This window comes from Schistocerca cancellata, chromosome 1 (genome assembly GCF_023864275.1).
Source record: "Schistocerca cancellata isolate TAMUIC-IGC-003103 chromosome 1, iqSchCanc2.1, whole genome shotgun sequence".
Taxonomy (NCBI): domain Eukaryota; kingdom Metazoa; phylum Arthropoda; class Insecta; order Orthoptera; family Acrididae; genus Schistocerca; species Schistocerca cancellata.
This window is the reverse complement of record NC_064626.1, coordinates 289,563,537-289,583,212: the sequence shown is the minus strand read 5'-3', so window position 1 is coordinate 289,583,212 and position 19,676 is coordinate 289,563,537. Positions and strand designations below refer to the sequence as shown.

General features: G+C 39.3%; 1 protein-coding gene across 2 annotated transcripts in view; it reads right to left on the bottom strand.

Moving 5' to 3' along the window:
* Positions 1-310: 310 nt before the first annotated feature.
* LOC126171570 (beta-1,3-glucosyltransferase) overlaps positions 311-19,676 on the bottom strand; it is a 95,875-nt gene continuing 76,509 nt past the window's right edge. For both annotated transcript variants that reach the window (XM_049920811.1, XM_049920810.1), the window contains exon 11: positions 311-1,365. In XM_049920811.1, the coding sequence (XP_049776768.1) occupies positions 1,207-1,365 (159 nt within the window). In that variant the 3' untranslated portion in view covers positions 311-1,206. The remainder of the gene's footprint in view (positions 1,366-19,676) is intronic.

Here is a 19,676-nt window from a genome sequence, read left to right as displayed (position 1 = left end):
GGTATGTCAATGCAAAGGCTGGAGGAGTCTGATAACAACTCATTTGTAATAGGACCATACTTAGTACAGTATTGCAATTTCTAAAACATCTTTCATGTTGAGAAAAACTTACTTATAATAAAATATTATGCAGAAAGTTGAATTAATAAGCCACTTTAGAGTACTAGTTATTCCACCTGAGAATAATGTTATTTATGAATTATATGTATATTGCTTGAAAGTAATATGTGACAGCAAGTTGCACAATGTCAACAGTGCTCTACCATGTTATGGATGATGTCAAAAGTTCGAAGAATCAAGTCATTATAACTGTAGATTTTAGGTCTCAACTTTATTACTGACTTTCAGTAATTAACTTTCATCTTCCAAGTGGGATTGCACACATAAGATATACCATACGGTCTAGGCTGTATGAAATAACTTTCTGAGCTTAATGCCAAGGAAATTTTATACAAAAGGGAAAATATGAGGCAAATTGCACTACAGAATATAGTAAACCACATACTCGTAAAGCTATGTTACAAATAATACATTATAAGAAATATTTGTCTTCTGTAATACAGATACCACCAATGATGAGCAAACATCCAAAACAAGTCTGATAAAATACTCTACCATCAATGTATAAGACATTCTAACATACATCGAATGTTACTCCAATCTCTGAAGAAATCTGTGTCCAAAGAGCTTAACAATATATGTTCGTTCATGCATGAAAATAGCTATATCATGTACAGTGATAATGAAATATAGTCGTAAACAGTTATTTTAAAAACTACAAATGCATTGTTTACAAAATTTACATTTACAAATACTAATTATTAAAATATTACAAGTTGGTTAAATTTTTGATTCATGTCCTGAATCTAGCAAAATTTATTGACAAAAGCATCAATGCTACTACTACTGATCATTGTAAAGTAATGCAGGGCAGAGAGTTAAGATATACAATTTCTGGGTGTAAAGAATGACACAAGAATTATATATTGTAGACACACAGGACACATATTTAAAGGCAAATCCAAAGCATGTCAGTTCACAGAAAAAACAAAACAGCTAACAAATTTCATAGCTTACACCATCTTTCAGTGGTGGAATATCCTAGAGGTACATATTCCACAGTGGTACATGTTTTATGCCTTTGACTTATTTCATTAGTAACTGTACATTTGCTATAAATATTAATAGGACACCATAATCACAAAATCACAGTTCAGTGTGTAATTTTTGACTAGCTGGATCTATCACATCTGCAGCTGCAAACCACTCAAGATATATATGTACAGGGTCTAGAAGCCAATGTTTGTGGAAGGAAATGGGCTGATGAGACTCTATATAATCAGTCGTGTAATCTTCTGCTCGAGCCTGAAAAATAACAATGTACTTCAAAAGCTGGTTGTCTTTTCCTTATTATATACACTGGTGAGCCTGAACATTATGACCATCTCCTTAAAAATATGTTGATTCACTTCTGGAACACAGTTCAGGAGTGGTTCTGCATGCCATGGATTTGACAAGCACTTCATATGTTTCCAGAGGTTCATGGTACCAGATGCTATGCACAGGTCACACGCTTCCTATAATTTACAGGCAGTTGGTTTGTGGATGCAGAGCAGGCACCTGACAGCATTCCATTTGTGTTTCATCGGGTTCAAATAAACTGAATTTAATAACCAAGACGTCAATATGACTTCATTATCGTACACCATAAATCACTGCAGGATGATTCTCGCCTTTTGACATGGACAGTTATCCTGCTGGAAAATGACATTGCTGTTGAGGAACACATCAAGAATAATGGGTTACAGGTGGTCCCTAACAATGTCCACATAGTCACAGCTGTCATGGTGCTTTCAATTACTACCACAGATCCCATGGAAACCCAGGTGAATGTCCCCCATGACATAATACAGGTCCCACCAGCCTGTGTCCACAGCACGCTGCATGTTTCAAGCATCCATTCGCCTGGTTGATAGCATTTCTGGATATGACTATCAACCTGGTTTAACAATAAATGAGATTCATCACACAAAGCAACACAATTCCATTGATCTGCAGACCAGTTCCCAGATCCCATGCTGACTTTAATCATAATTGATGATGTTGTTGAGTCAGCATGGGAACACATAGAGGTCCTACGCTATGGAACACTATGTTCAACACTGTGCAGTGAACGGGGTGCTCCGAAGCACTTGTGCTTGTGCAAAATCTGTACTCTGTCATCATGTTCTGTGATTAGGTATGGGTGTCCAACTTCTTGTGCCTGCTCGAGGTTTCAGCATTCTTCAACCACTTTCCACACTTGCTTACAAAAGTAGCACACAAACAGCCTACCAGCTTCACTGTTTCTGAGGTGCTCACTCCCAGGCACTGGGCCACAACAATCTGGCTTTTGTCAAAGTCGCCTATGTCAGCGGTTTCGCACATTTGCACCACTTGTCATCACTAGAGTGATTCCCCATTCATTTCTGCTCTGCTCATATACTTTTCTTACCACATCATGTGTCCTCAGCACCACCAGGCAGCATACAGCCACGTGGCAGGCAGTGATCATAATGTTTTGGCTCATGTTGTATGTTCACATAAAATTTCATCATTGTGGCAAACTATATCAAACAGTTGCATGAGAAAAACAGAAGCAACAGCCTAGCAGCTTCAAAATGAATGGAACACATAATACAGACAGAATCAATTCTTCACCATGAAATATCAGCATAATGATCAGTGACAGATTAAGCAAGTGTGGAGCCCGTAACAGATTCTTACAAGAGGTCCTTGGTTTGTTTAGATCATATGGTTAGGATATAAAATAAAACAAGAATGTTACAAATAAACTTTTCTTGATTTAATTTTGGCAAATTTAGAAATAATACCCAAGGTATCTGAGCAAATTTTATGCAGTGTTCATTATACTAAGGTCATTTAGACATTCCTACCCCATCGTTTAGCTTAATTCATTTTCAGTGCACTTTAATGTTGAAAAAGAATGTTCTCCACAGCAGTTGGTGATCATTAAAGATAAGTAAACGTTTAAGGCTATTTCTACATTTGGAAAAAATGATCCTAATGAATTTTCCATTAAAAATTTGTAAGGACTCATGAAGTGCTTATTCAGAGCTCAGACCTTGGTCAGATGACTGCAGCAAAATGCTAGTTGCTCGCAAGCGTTCTAGGATTCTGGGTCTCTTCTCAAATCCAGTCAACCTTTCATTTGAGGATGTTATTTCTGAATTATTATTCATATCAGTTATATGTGATTTCATTGTGGGGCAGTGGGTAAAAATATGTAGTTTGTTCATTTTGAACAGTTTTATATGATGTAATTTTTAGCAGTCTTGTGTAATTTTTGGGTACCACAGCCTTTTACAAAGGTCTGAAAACAATTTGTGTGAGCAGGCAAAAACCATGGAGTCCTCAGTCCACAGGTCTAACATTAAGCTTGCAGGAAATGGAATAAAATGTCCTAACTCTCTATGAATATGGAAAAGCAGTCAGGAACCATGATGGTGAATATGTCTACTGTCATCTGACTGAGCAGTATATTCTGATAAAAATTGACATGCACAAGAATCAATATGGAAAAGCATTAAAGTGTGTTCATCACACTCAGTACTTGATACAGTTCAGATATGATATCTACTCTTTGTTCCCAAATACACAAGGTTAACTGCTTGCCTTAAAAGTGGAGAATAATCTAACAAACATGACATACAGTTTTCTATAAATAGCAGGCAGCACATGAAACAGAACATTAAAAATGAAACACAGATTTTCCAGTTAAATTATAAATCCAAGTTAAGTTCACTTTTACACGGTTTCACAAGACAAGATATACCTGACATCTCATCTGACTGAAAAACAATTATGTCAGTTGTCATTAGTGCCATCTAAGGCTAGTGGACTTGAATGCGGACAAAATTATAGCACATTCTGCAGTGGAGTGTAACACATTTCATATGACTGATGAGGATTGAATAACTATTCACTGCAAACACTTCAGTCTTTACACATTCTCAGTGTGGATGATGAAGGAACCACTCATCCAGAACTGCTCCCAGCATCTGCAGCAATGCTCACCCAGCACCATTTTTGATTGCAAAATTATAAATGTCGTTAGTTGAGGACCTGCAACAATCCCTATTTCTCTCTGAGTAAATCTAGAGCCTGTTTAAATTGCATAAAATCCTTGGGCTCATAACTTTAAAACTTTAACTTTCAGAATTTTTCAAATGGAACTCAGGGTGGATGGTGGACTCTGAACTGTTGCTTTCTATTTTATGTACCTTTATTAAATTACAATATCATAATGAAAGTTTGTACAGTTCCATTATAACTTGTGTAAATCACAGCATTGTCATTTTCACTTTGTATCATACACAATGAGGTAATTTAATCAACTTGATATTATAGTTTTTGGGACAAAAATTGGTTTTTACTTAATGATTGTAAAAGCAAAGGAGGTGGCTTCATGAAAACTTCTACCATACGTCTTTTGATAAACTGAACCTAATTCCAACAGTATAACTTCTTTAGTTTAATATTATGCGTTTTTAAAATTCTGAAAAAAAAAACTAGATTTTTGAAGAGACTAACCAATGGATCATGCTGAATTCAAAACATTCTACATTGGCTTAGCTTCCATAATCTGACGAATTTTTGTAGCAATATTTAAACATTTTATTTCACATAAGATTATGACATAATCTCTTTGTTTTCTTTGTTCATGGAGTACCTTAGGCACTGCCATCTTGACCTTCACTGAGTGATGGAGAAAAATCAATATCTCACTCACCATGTTACACATACTGATAAGAGCTTACTTTCCCACAGCATCACAACTTGAATTTCATCAATACTACATAGAACTAGACAGTCAGTCCACTCCTGGGTGACTGATTCACAGGAGTTGAGTCGTGCAAAGCCAAAATGCGAAACCTCGTACACCCACTCTTTAATTTAACACTTAGTGGCTCAATTGACTCCTGAACCAGAAGCACACATGTCAGCCCTTAAAGTGGACAACCCATCACTGGAAAATATTCTGACAATCACATACTCTTTTTAAATCATGCTGTCAACCAATGGGCACCTCATGGGTCAGCTACAAGTAGCAGCAGTCCAAATGCCATATTGCTCCCCAGTATTGTGAAATACTTGTTAACTTCTTCCCAAATGGCAACATCATGATCCATTACTTTTGATGTGTCAGTAGGTTCTGAACAGCCAACAATCTCTCCATGGAATGGAAATGAAGTCCCACACTTCTTGACACAGCATAGGGGAGCGATACGGGAGACCTGCACCCCTGTACTAGGCAAAGTCCGAATGGAGGTGGTGCCATTGCCCCCATAATGGGGATGAAAGATGATGATGAAGACAACACAAGACCACCCAATCATATCATGGCAGGTGAAAATCCCTGACCCCATGCTTGGGAAGTGAGAATACTACCACTAATATTGGAACAATGTGGGAGACCCGCATTGCTGTACTAGCAAGGGCCTAATGGAGATGGTTTGCCATTGCCTTTCTCCGACTGGAATGGGGATGAATGATGTGATTGTGATGATGATGATGATGATGATGATGATGATGATGATGATGAATATGACACAACAATACCCAGTCATCTCGGGGCAGGTGAAAATTCCTGACCCCGCCAGAATTCAAACCCAGGACACTGTGCTTGGGAAGCGAGAACACTACTGCCAGACCACGAGCTGCGGACAATTTCTCCATATAGTACACAAATGCAATAGCATGTCCACCTCACCAGCCAGTTAGTGCTTGTGGCAGAACTAACTGTGCCATCACTCAACCTTCATCTTGCCTTCATACTGCCATTCAGAATGCAATGATGTTCTTGATTGTACCTCTCACCATGTCTCAGGGTACCCTCTCAAGGATTACTCACTGGACTTATTTATTTCTGCAGTTCCATCTCCACTTGTTTGTTTCCTTGGTGTGCACTTCTATCTCTGCACTTAGCAACTCACTATTGATGAGTGTTCGTTTGAGTCGTTACTAACCTTGTATCAAAGTCAGGTAACATCACTTTCTATTACTGCACACTCAAAGTACAGATTGAATGACATCAGGGATAGACTACAATCCTGTATACTCCTTTCTCACCTACTGCTTCCTTTTCATGCCCTTCAACTCAGATAATTGCCATCTGGTATCTATACAAGATGTGAATAACCTTTCACTTCCTGTATTTTACGTGGGCTACCTTCAGATTTAAAATATTGTATTCCAGTCAACATTGTCAAAAGATTTCTCTGAATATGCAAATTCTACAAACATGTGTTAGCTTTTCTTGAACCTATCTTCTAAGATGAGTTGTAGGGTCAGTATTGCCTTGTGTGTTCCAAATTTCTCTGGAACCCAAAGTAACTTCCCCTGCGATAAGCTTCTAGCAATTTTCCCATTCTTCTGTAAATAGTTTGTGTCAGTACTTTATAGTCATTATTTATTAGACTGATAGTTTGGTAATATTCACACGACAGTGCCTGCTTTCTTTGGTATTGGAATCTTTAAATTCTTCTTGTATTTCCCTTTCCCATACATCTTGCACATCAGGCGGAATAATTTTCTTATGTCTGGCTCAAAGCTACTCATTGGGAGTCCACTGTATTTCTTTTCCTGTTGCAGTCAGTCATAGTGTAATGCTCCCTCTAAAAATCTCAACCTCTGGTTCTTTCAACTTACCAAGGTCCTATCTCCTTAATTTCCTGTATTTCTGCTAGTTCTTCAATTTTAGTCTACAGTTCATAATCAGTGTTATGGTCAGAATCTACGTCTACCCCCTGGAAATGTCTTATAGTTTAAAAACTGGTTGTGAAATCTTTGTCTTACAATTATATAATCTTTCTGGAACATTCCAGTGTCTCCCTGTCTCTTCCACACATACACAGCCTTCTTTCATGATTGTTAAACAAATTGTTAACGATGATTAACATACACACTGTGCAAAATTCTACCAGGCAGATACTGCTTGCATTCCTTTCTGCAAGTCCATATTCTCATACTGTTTTTCTCCTTCCCTTCTTTAACTTACTATCAAATTACAGTGCCCCATCACAATCAGATTTTCCTCTCCCTTAACTATCTGAATAATTTATTTTATTTTATCGTATACTCTTTGGATCTCTTCGTCATTTGTGGAGATTGTTGGCATATAAACTTGTACTGCTGTACTGGGTGTTGGCTTTGTATCTATCCTTGCTACAATAATGCTTACACTACACTGTTCATAGTAGCTTACCTGCATTCCAATTTCCTTATTCATCATTAGACCTACTCCCTCATTACCCCATATGATTTTGTATTTATAACTCTTTAGTTGCCTGACTAGAAGTCTTGTTCATCTTGCCACCAAACTTCAGAATTCCTGCTCTATCCAATTAGAACCTAGCCATTTCCCTTTTTAAATTCTCTAACCTACCTGCCTGATCAATGGATCTAATATTCCAAACTCCAACACGTAAAATGATAGTTTCATTTTCCCTGACAATGACAGCTGGAAGTCCAAATAGAGGACTATTTTACCCCTGGAATATTTCACCCAAGAGGATGCTGCCATTACTTAACCATACAGTAAAGCTGCATGTCCTCGGGAAAAATAACAGCTGTAGTTTCCCCTCATTGCTAGTCATTCATATTACCAGCAAATAAGGCCACATTGGCTGACATTACAAGGCCAGATCAATACATTATCCAGACTATCAGTCCCGGCAACTACTGAAAAGGCTGCTGCACCTCTTTTAGGAATCATAGGTTAGTTTGACCTCTCCACAAATACACCTCTGTTGTGGTTGCACCTACAGCTGTCTGTGTGATTGATTGAGGCACATAAGCCCCTCCCCCCCCCCCCCCCCAGCTAGGTTTGTTGTTCATGGGAGGCTGTTATTACAAGTATCCCAAAAGCCTCATACACAAATCTGCTGTAGAATAAGGTGGCAGAGACACTGAAAAATTACATCATAAGATGAAGTTTTAAACCTATTTACTTTGGATAAGTTAAACATAGCACTGATCACACCAATTTTCAAAAAACAAGAAGTATTTTGTAGAATTCTAAATTCTCTTGTCCATGGCTCATCAACATTTTCAGAGTAATTCTAAAAAAATTGTAGTCTTTCTAAAGCACTGTAGTTGGTCAATAAGCTGCTACTTAAACACTGCCCTAAGTAAAAATGCTCCAGCACATTTTAGACCAATCTCTCTTATGAGCACAGATTGGGATGAAGAAGGAGGTGGGAGGGAAACGGGGGTGGGGGATTCTGCATTAAATTTGGGTTGGAATCTACAGACTGATTCCCATCTAACTATTTGGTACCAGGTTACAAAAAAAACAAACTGCACTAAATAAATACTCTCACCACTCAGGTTAAAGCGGATCCTTCATGGAGTGAAGCCTTCATGGATCTAAACACTGTCTAAGACAGACTGTGCTATGAGGGCCCTGATTTAAGTTCCTGAAATCTGTTCTCTGTCAGAAATTGGGATAACCAGTGAACAACATCTCAAGTATCCACAATTTTATAGCACACAACTGTCTATGGTAGATGCCAAATACTTGTCTTTAGCAAGAATGTCTCGAATTGAATGCTACAAGTTTAAATATGACAACAATGTAATAATTAATTACCACCTCCACTGTTTAATAGCTGAGCACTACATTCCTAATTCACTGTCTCGTAAGTGAAACCAAATTTTTAAACGGCTTTGGTCTGCTGGTTTCAAACCCACCTCTAGCTTGCTAATGTAAAAATTCTACGGGCAAGAGTTTCCAAAATATCTGAAAACTATAATAGATAAAACCTTAGCATTCTGAAACATTTTCTTCAGTGTAACTATTATGGTCAAGACCTTACCTAACTTTATTAAGAAAATTTTAGCCACTGAAAAGTGGACTGGCCAAGATACTATATAAAGCTGGTCTCTTCAGTGTTCATTCCAGTCATTCTGATACTTGGCAAAATGCAATGAGAATGGTATACAGGAGGCTCAGATCAACTATGACTGCATGGTTTTTACATTAGTTGACATATTGCAACACTGGTAAGGACTGCAAATGACAAAATTTTATTTATTTGTATATTAGAGTAGCTGAAATATGGTACTAAAAGTTCTGGCAGAATATACATAATTTAGAAGTAAAGGTAACAACCTGGTGGGGAGGGAGAGCAGGGGGGGGGAGGGTAGTAGATGTACTGATAATGGTTTCAATGTCGCCCATCAGAAGGTAGCATAGTGGCATTGCTACATCATCATCTTCGTCTACCCATTAATAGGAAATGTTCACAGCCATAAGGCTCAGTACAGTGCAAATGTGTGAAGCACGCAGACAACCACGCAACGGAAATGTACTCATGCTTCCTATAGCCGAATCATCAAGTTTGAAAGGAGTCAAATTGCAGCCTTCTGAATGGTGGGATGGTCCTTTTGGAGAACTGTCACACAAGTTGGATGTGCTGTGTCAGTTGTGCAATGATGCTAGTATCAGTGGTCATGTGACCATTTTCACACCCACAGACAAGGTTCTGGGCGTCCATGCAGCACAGGCACCTGCCAGGATCATCTTATTGTAAGAGCAACAATGGCACACTGTACAGCTACCACAGCACAAATAAGAGAGCTTATGAGTCCAGACGTGTCAACATGAACTGTTGCAAACTGGCCCAGTTATTAGCAGTGGGACTATGGGCACACACAACTCTAGCCTGTCTTCGATGCCACAGCGTCAATGTACGTGGCTCAACTGGTGCCATCAGAGGATCACTTTGAAGATAGAAGGGCATGCCATGGTCTTCAGTGACGAAAGCAGATTCTGCCTGCATGTAAGTGATGGTCGTTTGCGTATATGACATAGACACAGAGAGCTCATCTCATAGAGTGCATTCGTCAAAGACACACTGACCCCACATCAGGCCTTATGGTCTGGCGTGTGATAACCTACAACTCTCATTTACCTTTGAAGTTTCTAAGGGGACATTAACCAGTGCTTGGTATGTTGCAGAATGTTGTTAGACTCATTTTTTTGCTGCTTTTGAAACAGGAAGGTGATGTGTTGTTCCAGCAGGATAATGCTTGCCCACACCCCACCTGTGAACTCAATGCCCTTTGCAAGATCTGCAGCAACTTCCCTGATCAGCATGTGTCTCCAATTGAGCACATTGGACAGGTCAAGCAAGTGTGTCACAATGCATTTCTGGACAGTTAGCACCATCTGTACGATGGCCTGGATGACAGAGTCAGTACCTGTGCTGCCACTTATGGAGGCTACACAACATACTAATATGGGTATTTCAGCTTGGGTTAACACATGGTACCACAGAAACACTTGCACTACTTATCTGTAAATGTACTTCATATGCACTGTTGCAACAATAAATGTTGAGTGAATTGGAAACCTCTAGAAGGGTATACTGATTTTTTTTCAGAAGTGTAATAGAAGCCATGAGTCATCCACAAGAACTCTGCTCTTGCCCATTACAGCCACATAATTTTGATGCTGCTGTGGCCAACAGCAGATTTGGCCATCTGGTGGTCAAACATACTTCCGAACACAATATGTTGCATTCTAGTGGCTGCTTCATAACCTTTGCCATTTGGATCCTTCCCCCACCCCCCGCACCAGCTTCTCCTTCTCCGAACTAGGTAGAGAGGTAGAGGGCAGTTACCTTAGCTTTGCAACACATCCTTTCTTCCCATAAACCTCCTAGTCTCAATCCAATCTCTGCTAACACACTGCTCCCACAACCTCTTCCCCACAGTCTCCTCTTGCTATGTTCTGTCATCCCTTCTCAACCCACTGATTCATGCCATCGTCATAGTGTTCTGTGCAATCTCACTGTTCTGGTAACCTTGTATCTTTGTATCTCATTACAGTGCATCTGCTGCCCCTTCCTTCCACTTTCCTATCATGTACACCTGCTGCCTTCCACCAAGCTGCCATCCTTTCCCAACACTCCTCTAGTTCCCTGCCTCTTTGCTACCATCACCCACTCCACCTGATAGCCCCCTCATCCCAGTCTACATACTGAACTGCAGTTCCAACTGAACACTGTGCATTCAGCCAGCACAATGTAGTTGTAAAGTATATATATATATATATATATATATATATATATATATATATATATATATATATATATATATATATATATATATATATAAAGAAAGATGATGAGACTTACCAAACAAAAGCTTTTTAAATATATTTTTCCCACGTGGAATGTTTCCCTCTATTATATTCATATATATATATATATATATATATGGTTATAATAGAAGGAAACATTCCACGAAGGAAAAATATATCTAAAAACAAAGATGATGTGACTTACCAAATGAAAGTGCTGGCAGGTCGACAGACACACAAACGAACACAAACATACACACAAAATTCAAGCTTTCGCAACAAACTGTTGCCTCATCAGGAAAGAGGGAAGGAGAGGGAAAGACGAAAGGATGTGGGTTTTAAGGGAGAGGGTAAGGAGTCATTCCAGTCCCGGGAGCGGAAAGACTTACCTTAGGGGGAAAAAAGGACGGGTACACACTCGCACACACACACATATCCATCCACACATATACAGACACAAGCAGACATATTTAAAGACCAAAGCCGAAATGGTTGTTAAATACGTGAAAGCAGCTGTTATTGAACTAGAAACGGTGGATTTTATAGCAGCGGTAGTGTTGAAAGCGGAAAATAAAATCTTCTGGTTATGGTTGGGAAGTGGGTTACGTATTGTTGAGCATATTTATGGCGGGATAAAATTGTATGGTAGATTACGGTAAAAGGGGAAGGTGAATACAAAGTGAAACTACTGGTAAAAACAGAAAGAGAAAATAAAGAGAAAAAAGAGAAATAAGACGACAGGAAAGATTTCGAAATGCAAAGGCGACAATAACAAACGTAATTGTTGGGTTCAAATTAATGATATGGTTATAATAGAAGGAAACATTCCACGAAGGAAAAATATATCTAAAAACAAAGATGATGTGACTTACCAAATGAAAGTGCTGGCAGGTCGACAGACACACAAACGAACACAAACATACACACAAAATTCAAGCTTTCGCAACAAACTGTTGCCTCATCAGGAAAGAGGGAAGGAGAGGGAAAGACGAAAGGATGTGGGTTTTAAGGGAGAGGGTAAGGAGTCATTCCAGTCCCGGGAGCGGAAAGACTTACCTTAGGGGGAAAAAAGGACGGGTACACACTCGCACACACACACACACATATCCATCCACACATATACAGACACAAGCAGACATATTGGTCTTTAAATATGTCTGCTTGTGTCTGTATAGGTGTGGATGGATATGTGTGTGTGTGCGAGTGTGTACCCGTCCTTTTTTCCCCCTAAGGTAAGTCTTTCCGCTCCCGGGACTGGAATGACTCCTTACCCTCTCCCTTAAAACCCACATCCTTTCGTCTTTCCCTCTCCTTCCCTCTTTCCTGATGAGGCAACAGTTTGTTGCGAAAGCTTGAATTTTGTGTGTATGTTTGTGTTCGTTTGTGTGTCTGTCGACCTGCCAGCACTTTCATTTGGTAAGTCACATCATCTTTGTTTTTAGATATATATATATATATGTGTGTGTGTGTGTGTGTGTGTGTGTGTGTGTGTGTGTGTGTGTGTGTGTGTGTGCATGCAGTGGGGGGTGGGGGTGGGGGGGGGGGTCCTAGTAAGCTTTCACCCAACTAGGAATATTTTCATGCCATGCCAAGGAATATTTTCATGACATTCTGCCTCTGTTGACTATTCAACACCTCGACCATTTTGTGAGCTGTCTCATTTATACTTAAATGATTTACATCCAGTGTACAAGGAGGAACACATGTGTAAGTTTGTGGGTGATGTGAGGATATAAAGGTTGATAAATCTACGTCATAAAACTGATACTCCTGGCAGCAACATCAGATTTATTCCACCTCGGCCTCAAGTCGGACTGACCTAGGATGACACATATGAGTATGTCATTCCATGTTTTTTTTTATTTTTTATTTTATTCTATGCCAGAGTTCATTGTAGTGCCTGGCAACTGGCGTTAAGCCAATGTCTCCACAACCCACGACCAGATGTTTTCAATGGGTTAGAGATCTGGAAACTGTACTGGCCATGTCAACAGTTGAACACTCTCTGTATAGAGATAGGTATTGAGATCATGGGCAACATGCAACCTTGCATTACCTTGAAGATAAGGTATAACAGAAATCTAGAGCCTGCTGTCTAAATCACTGCCTGTGCAACTCAGAGTTGATCATATTTCGTAATCAATGGACTCAAAACTATCATACCAAGTGCTGGATCCATATGACAGTAAGGAACACAATCTGGCAATCTTTGTTCTCCTCAGAGCCTTCAAACACAGATATTTTCACCATGATGCCACATGCAGAACTGTGACTCATCTAAAAAGACAACATGGTGCCACTCCCGTATCCAGCATTGTCATTTGGTGTACCAATGTGTGAACCTCTTTCCTGACACATTAAGGGCCACTGTGCTGGCAACCCATGGTTTATAGTGCTCTCACTGACAGAAAGCACACAACAGGAATAAATCCTGATCTCATAAAGGCCTCTGATCTTATCAACTATGCATTACTTCTAGAGAAATTGCAATAGCATTAAATTAGGGAAAAATGTAAAGACTAGTTTTCGACATGCACTCTACCAAAACTACAGTTCAATAATTTTGGTACAGTACATAAACAATGTAGCAAATGGTAGGATTACTGGTAGAAGTGGTAACATTGGTAGGGAAAGAGACGTAATTGAATGTGTAAGAGAGAAACTGGAAGCTGAAGGCTTCTCGTGTTTTTGTTTGCTTGTTTGTTTTACACATAATTAGAACTACACATTATTCAGTGTATTTAATAGCCTTAATTGTGCTGTTTCCCTGTACTCACCAGAATGAATACTCTTGAAGAAAAATTGTTCTGGTGTTATGAGAATGAGATTAATCATTTGGTGTCTAGACACACCTGTCCATCCATCAACAAGAGCATTTTAATATTTAATCTTTTCTTTGACAACAGCATGTACATGTTGATTTTCAGCACTGAGCAATGCTGTGCCCATAGCATAGTGGTCAGAAGGCTCTTAACTGAGACAAATTAAGTGAAAAGCTTTCCTCCAATATTGGGTCTCTGACACTGATAAAGAGTCTCCTGAGCCATAAACAGGTCTGTGTCTGTCAGATATCATTGTAGGAGTGCCAGATAAAACTGACAATGTGGTGTTTGAGACACTAAATCACACATCAGATGAAGTTGCAAAAATTATTCCAGATCTTTTTAAAGGTTCCTGGACAACATGTTTGACAGATTGTGCACAGAGTTTGCACTTCTGGAGGCTATATCATAGACAAATAGCCACAGCATTGGGATATACATATGGTTCCACAGTACTCACACAAGGCTTCTGTCTTGTTTTCAATGGTCCTTGTATTTTGCAGTTCCCACACTTCAATGATGATGAATCCTGAAGAACAGTAGTTGCTTACTAATGTTCCATACTTTATATGGCCTTTATATATCTTCTCAGTTTCTAGACAGTTCAGTGCTTCTGGTTTCAAGGGGAGTCTAGTAAGGCACCGATCACATACGTAAACAAAGCAATCAAAATGAAGTAACACCTGATAGGTATGCAACACACCTAACATACCAGCAACAAGGGTAAGATCATAATTGACCAAGTCTACTGGGAAAATTACCGTAATATATGCTTACTTACGATTGTCTATCTTAGCCAATGGTAGTTTTATAACTCTAATTGGTTTAGAGTATATCTTTCAATCAGAGCGCAGTGAGTTGTAAATGGTGGAAGCATACCATCATAGCGAAAGTCATAAGATAAGGCATTCCTCAAGATTATATACTTGGTCCAGTTCTGTTTATTATATTCATGAATGATCTGCTCCAAAGTATTCAGAAAGGTCTGCCAGTAATGTTTGCTGATGATACCAATATACTGTATTGAAAACAGTGTGCTAATGAACTCCAAAACATTATTTCTGATACAAGCACCAAGCTAGTAAATTGGTTATACACAAAGTGTTATTGAATAAAGTAAAAACTGTGTATATAAATTTTTGCCCATAACAGATAGTTTCATCAAGGAGAGACGCCAGATTTTAAAATGTGCCTGTAAACAATTAAATTCCTTTGAGTGTTGGCAGATGACACTCTATGGTATGACATATGTAGAAAAGGTTATTAAATATACTTAGAGTTTTGTTACATATTCAATTTCCTGACTAAAGTCTGTGATATGAAAACACTAAAATGTGGTTACTTTGCACTTGTACATTCAGTATTCACATATTTCATTACATCTGAGATGTCTCACAAAGAGAGGTTATGTGAAGAATATTTAAGATAATGAGGCAAGCTCCTTTCTCCTCCACCATTAAACATCTGTTTATGGAGCTCAGTATCCTACCAGTACCTCATATTTATAGTGACAAAAGGTGCATTCTATTCTTTAAAATTTACAATTTTTGAAAAAAAATAGACATTCAGCATCATAAGGTTGGTCTTTCTGACCATGTATCTGTAGTTAGTCATTGGCTATGGAAGGGACACAGTAGTGTAAGGCGTAGGGGAGTATTTCTACACAACATGCTACCTGAAAGCTTAAAGTTGAATGGACAAGGATTCATGGCAAAAATAAAAACATTATTTCAGAAGAAATATTTCTATACAGCAGGAGAATGTTTTAATTTAAATCTAAAATAACCAGGATAAATGTCTTCTTGTATACTATAAGTTTTTAGCTATATAATGTAATTGGATAGATAAAAAATCTACTCACAATGTGGCAGCACAACAACACACACAGTGGTTCTTCTTCCGGCAGAAGCGTTGAAGTGGAAGGAAGATGTGTGAAGGAAAAGAACTGGAGAGGTTTAGGAAAAGGGGTAGAGTTCAGAAAAGTAACCCAGAACCCAAATCAGGGAAAACTTGCTGGTGCTGCTTTGGTGAATGATCTACTTTTCTCCACACATACTGTCAACTGTAAATATCAATTTGTAACCCAATCTCAAAATCTTTCCAACAGTAAACCTGACCTTGAACCCTACCTTGAACAGTTCTGACCATGAAACCAATTTTATCCACTACCACTGCTTCAAAATAATCCCTTACAATCCTTCTAAGAATTCCTCATATCCAGCAATGCTTTACAACCCTTCCTCAGGTCCCTACAACATGACACTAACCTGGCCTCTGTAGAACTCCAGGCACTGTATTCCCTAAAAGCTGATGACACCATCATTATCCTCCCTGCAGACAAAGGATCTACCACTGTGGTACTTAACTGACAGAAGTAAGTTAGTGAGATCTACGCCAGCTGTCTGGCACCTCTACATACAGCATCTGCCATGAAAATCCCTTCACTGTGCTTTAAACTGACCTGCATTCTCCCCCTTAAACTCTTAGGCCCATCACAAGGACTAACAACTTGATAACTAGAAATACTTACCCCACCCAAACCACACACCCCCACCTTTTACCTGCTTCCTAAGGTACACACAAACCCAACCATCCTGCCATCCTATAGTTGCTGGCTTTAAAAAACCAACCGAACAACTATCTGCCTTAATTGATCAGCACCTTCAACCCACAGTAGAAAGACTTCCCTCCTATATTAAAGATACCAACCATTTCCTAGATTGTCTGAAATCTGTGCCCATCCCACTCCTACCACACACCTTGCTTATCACAACTGATGCCACCTCCCTCAACACCAGCATCCCCCATGTATGTGGTCTGTCTGCTGCTGAACAGTTCCTCAGTCAGCACTCACCTGCTTCCAAACCTATGACATCTTCCTGCTCACCTTAATCAACTTTATACTTACCAATACCTACTTCACCTTTGAGGGGCAGGCGTACAAACAGCTCAGGGGTATGACCATGGAAACCAGAAAAGCTCCTTCCTATGCCAACATTCTCATGAGTTGCTTGGAGGGGGCTTTCCTGGGATCCATAAGCCTTAACCCCTTGGTTTGGTGCCACATTATCTTCACCACACAGATTACTTCTCCCATTATCTGCAGTTTCTCGCAGACTGGCCTCAGCAGTCACAGACAGTGGTCATGTGTCAGTGTGAGTTGCATTTGTGCATATGTATGTGTGTGTGTGTGTGTGTGTGTGTGTGTGTGTGTGTGTGGTCAGAAGTCAGAAGAAGGCTTATTTTTTACTTGTTTAGCAGTCTTTTTGTTGTGCCTGTCTGCGACTCCACATTTCCACTATAAGGTGAGTAGCACGCAATCCTTTTCATAGTATCATCATTATTCCACCCTGGATTTTCTACTGTTTCTTTGTACAAATTATAAGTGTGACTTGTCCCATATACAAGTATAACAACCCACTGCAAGATTTCTGGGATTAAGAATCAGATCAGATCAGATCAGATCAGATCAAATGACATGACAATTTCATATCATACAGAGAGACCAGCAGGTAATGGAGCATCTACTGCAGATTACAATATGTTAATTTGTTGCTATCTTCCTGAGTGCGGACTACAGGTACAGTATTCTCCGTGCAACCTATGCCTTCTGGTGAGATTATTACTTCAGCACTGCTAATAATAATGTCACAACTAGATGTCAGAGAGACAACACATTTTCTTTTACCTTTAATCATACTGATAATGAGGTTTCAAGCACTGTTTCAGCACTAGTTTACTGCAGCACATTCAATACCATTCTGCAGCAAAATACTGATTCACCTATACAGCTCTTACCACATAACATATCTGATGAATTCATAATTTGTATTTGATCCTGATCAACACTTCTGTAGGCAGAAAGGTACATTCCATATGGTAATCAAACTTTATAAGAAATTTTCCAAAAAAATAGAAGCAAATAGTGAGGTTGAAACTTTTAAAAAGTCATATTTAACACATCACTGCTTTTACTCCATGGAAGAATATTTAAATATATTGAGTGTGTTATATAAATGCGGATGGCACTAACTGAAATTGTATCTGTGGAATTATGAGTTCTGTAATGTCCTGTAATATCACTTGTGTGTGTGTGTGTGTGTGTGTGTGTGTGTGAGAGAGAGAGAGAGAGAGAGAGAGAGAGAGAGAGAGAGAGAGAGAGATAGATGCATGCTCATTGCCTTATGCATAAGCTGCTTTTGTAGACAAGAGTACCACTAAAAAAATACAATAGAATACAACATTCCTTGAATCTTAAACTTACCATTTAGGCCAACAGCTGAACACATTTGCTACATGATGGGAATATAGCCATGAATATTGCCTTATACTTACACCTACTGTAGTATTGTGTAGCACCAGCTTTCACCCTGATGATGATGGTGGTGGTGATGATGATGATGATGATGATAATGATGATGGTAATACATGATGGCAAACAGTCTATGAGACACCAAAGCTTTGAAGAGTCATTTTGATCAATGAACACTCAAACTCCATCCAGAGCTTACAGTGATTGGTTCATGTTGAGTCAAAGAAAATCAAATCTCACATGATGGTATGCAGTATATGCTCAATGGGAATCATTCAGATGACCTGAGATTCCACAGAACTGCAGTCGCAGTTGTGGAGCTACCCCAAACCAGTTTGACATAGTTCATGAGTCACGGGCAAGTGAATGGTAATGCTGTACATACAGGACACCTCAAGAGCTCTATAGCAGAAGAAATGGAAGCACAAGAGTGAAGAGTATGTTCTTGTGTTGTTCCCACATAAATGTTTCCAACATGAGAGTACCTCATGTAAGACCTTTAGGATTCACTGGTACCCTGTCAATGGTACATAGAAATTTGTGCAATAACTCATCAGTCCAGAAGACCTTTCCCCAATTTTTTAACAGCCTATGGCAGTGTTTCTGTGACTACCCTAATCTCTGTGCTCTGTGACAAGTACTAACGCTCATGTACTACGTATGGGTTTACATGTAAGCTGGTAGCTTCCCTAACCCACAGGAAAGATATGATTTGAACAGTTTAGTTGCTCACCAGTTGTTGCTGTCCAGCATACAACTCATGAGTAATTTGCTACACTGTGACCCATATACCCACTGTTAATGAATTCCAGACATTACTACCTACTTTCAGCTCATTGGTAATATTTTGACACTCCTACTATAAAGTCATTTTGTAGGGTATTGTAGCTGTCCTGTTTTAAGCTTCCATACATCATTAGGTGATATCCTTCTGTAATAACTTCAAGTTGAACAAATATATTTCAAGGAAGATGCAATACATGAAAGTCACAGATCAAGTAAACAGAATAAGACGTGTGTACACTTTAACAGTCAAATCACAACTGAGTACAAGTCTAGTGGCCGCTGACTGGCTGGCCGCTTAGGTGGCGCTGCTGCTGCATGGCTGGCAGACAGCGCCACATGTAGAGGATGCGTGTAACTGCACAGCAGCACTATGAAAGATCGGCGAGTCACAACACTTTTCCCTCCCTTTGAATTTTTTGCACAGGTGTTGATGGACGTGGCCTGTAGATTGCTAACATCCATAGGTGTTGTTTGACTGGCCATAAAGTCTTCAGGAGGAGGTTTCCCATACCGACGGAAGTGTCCCCGATTATAACGGGTCGAGATGACAGGAGACGTGGGGGTCAAATCTGCTAGGGCCCCATGCACCAATCTGCCCGTTGCAGCA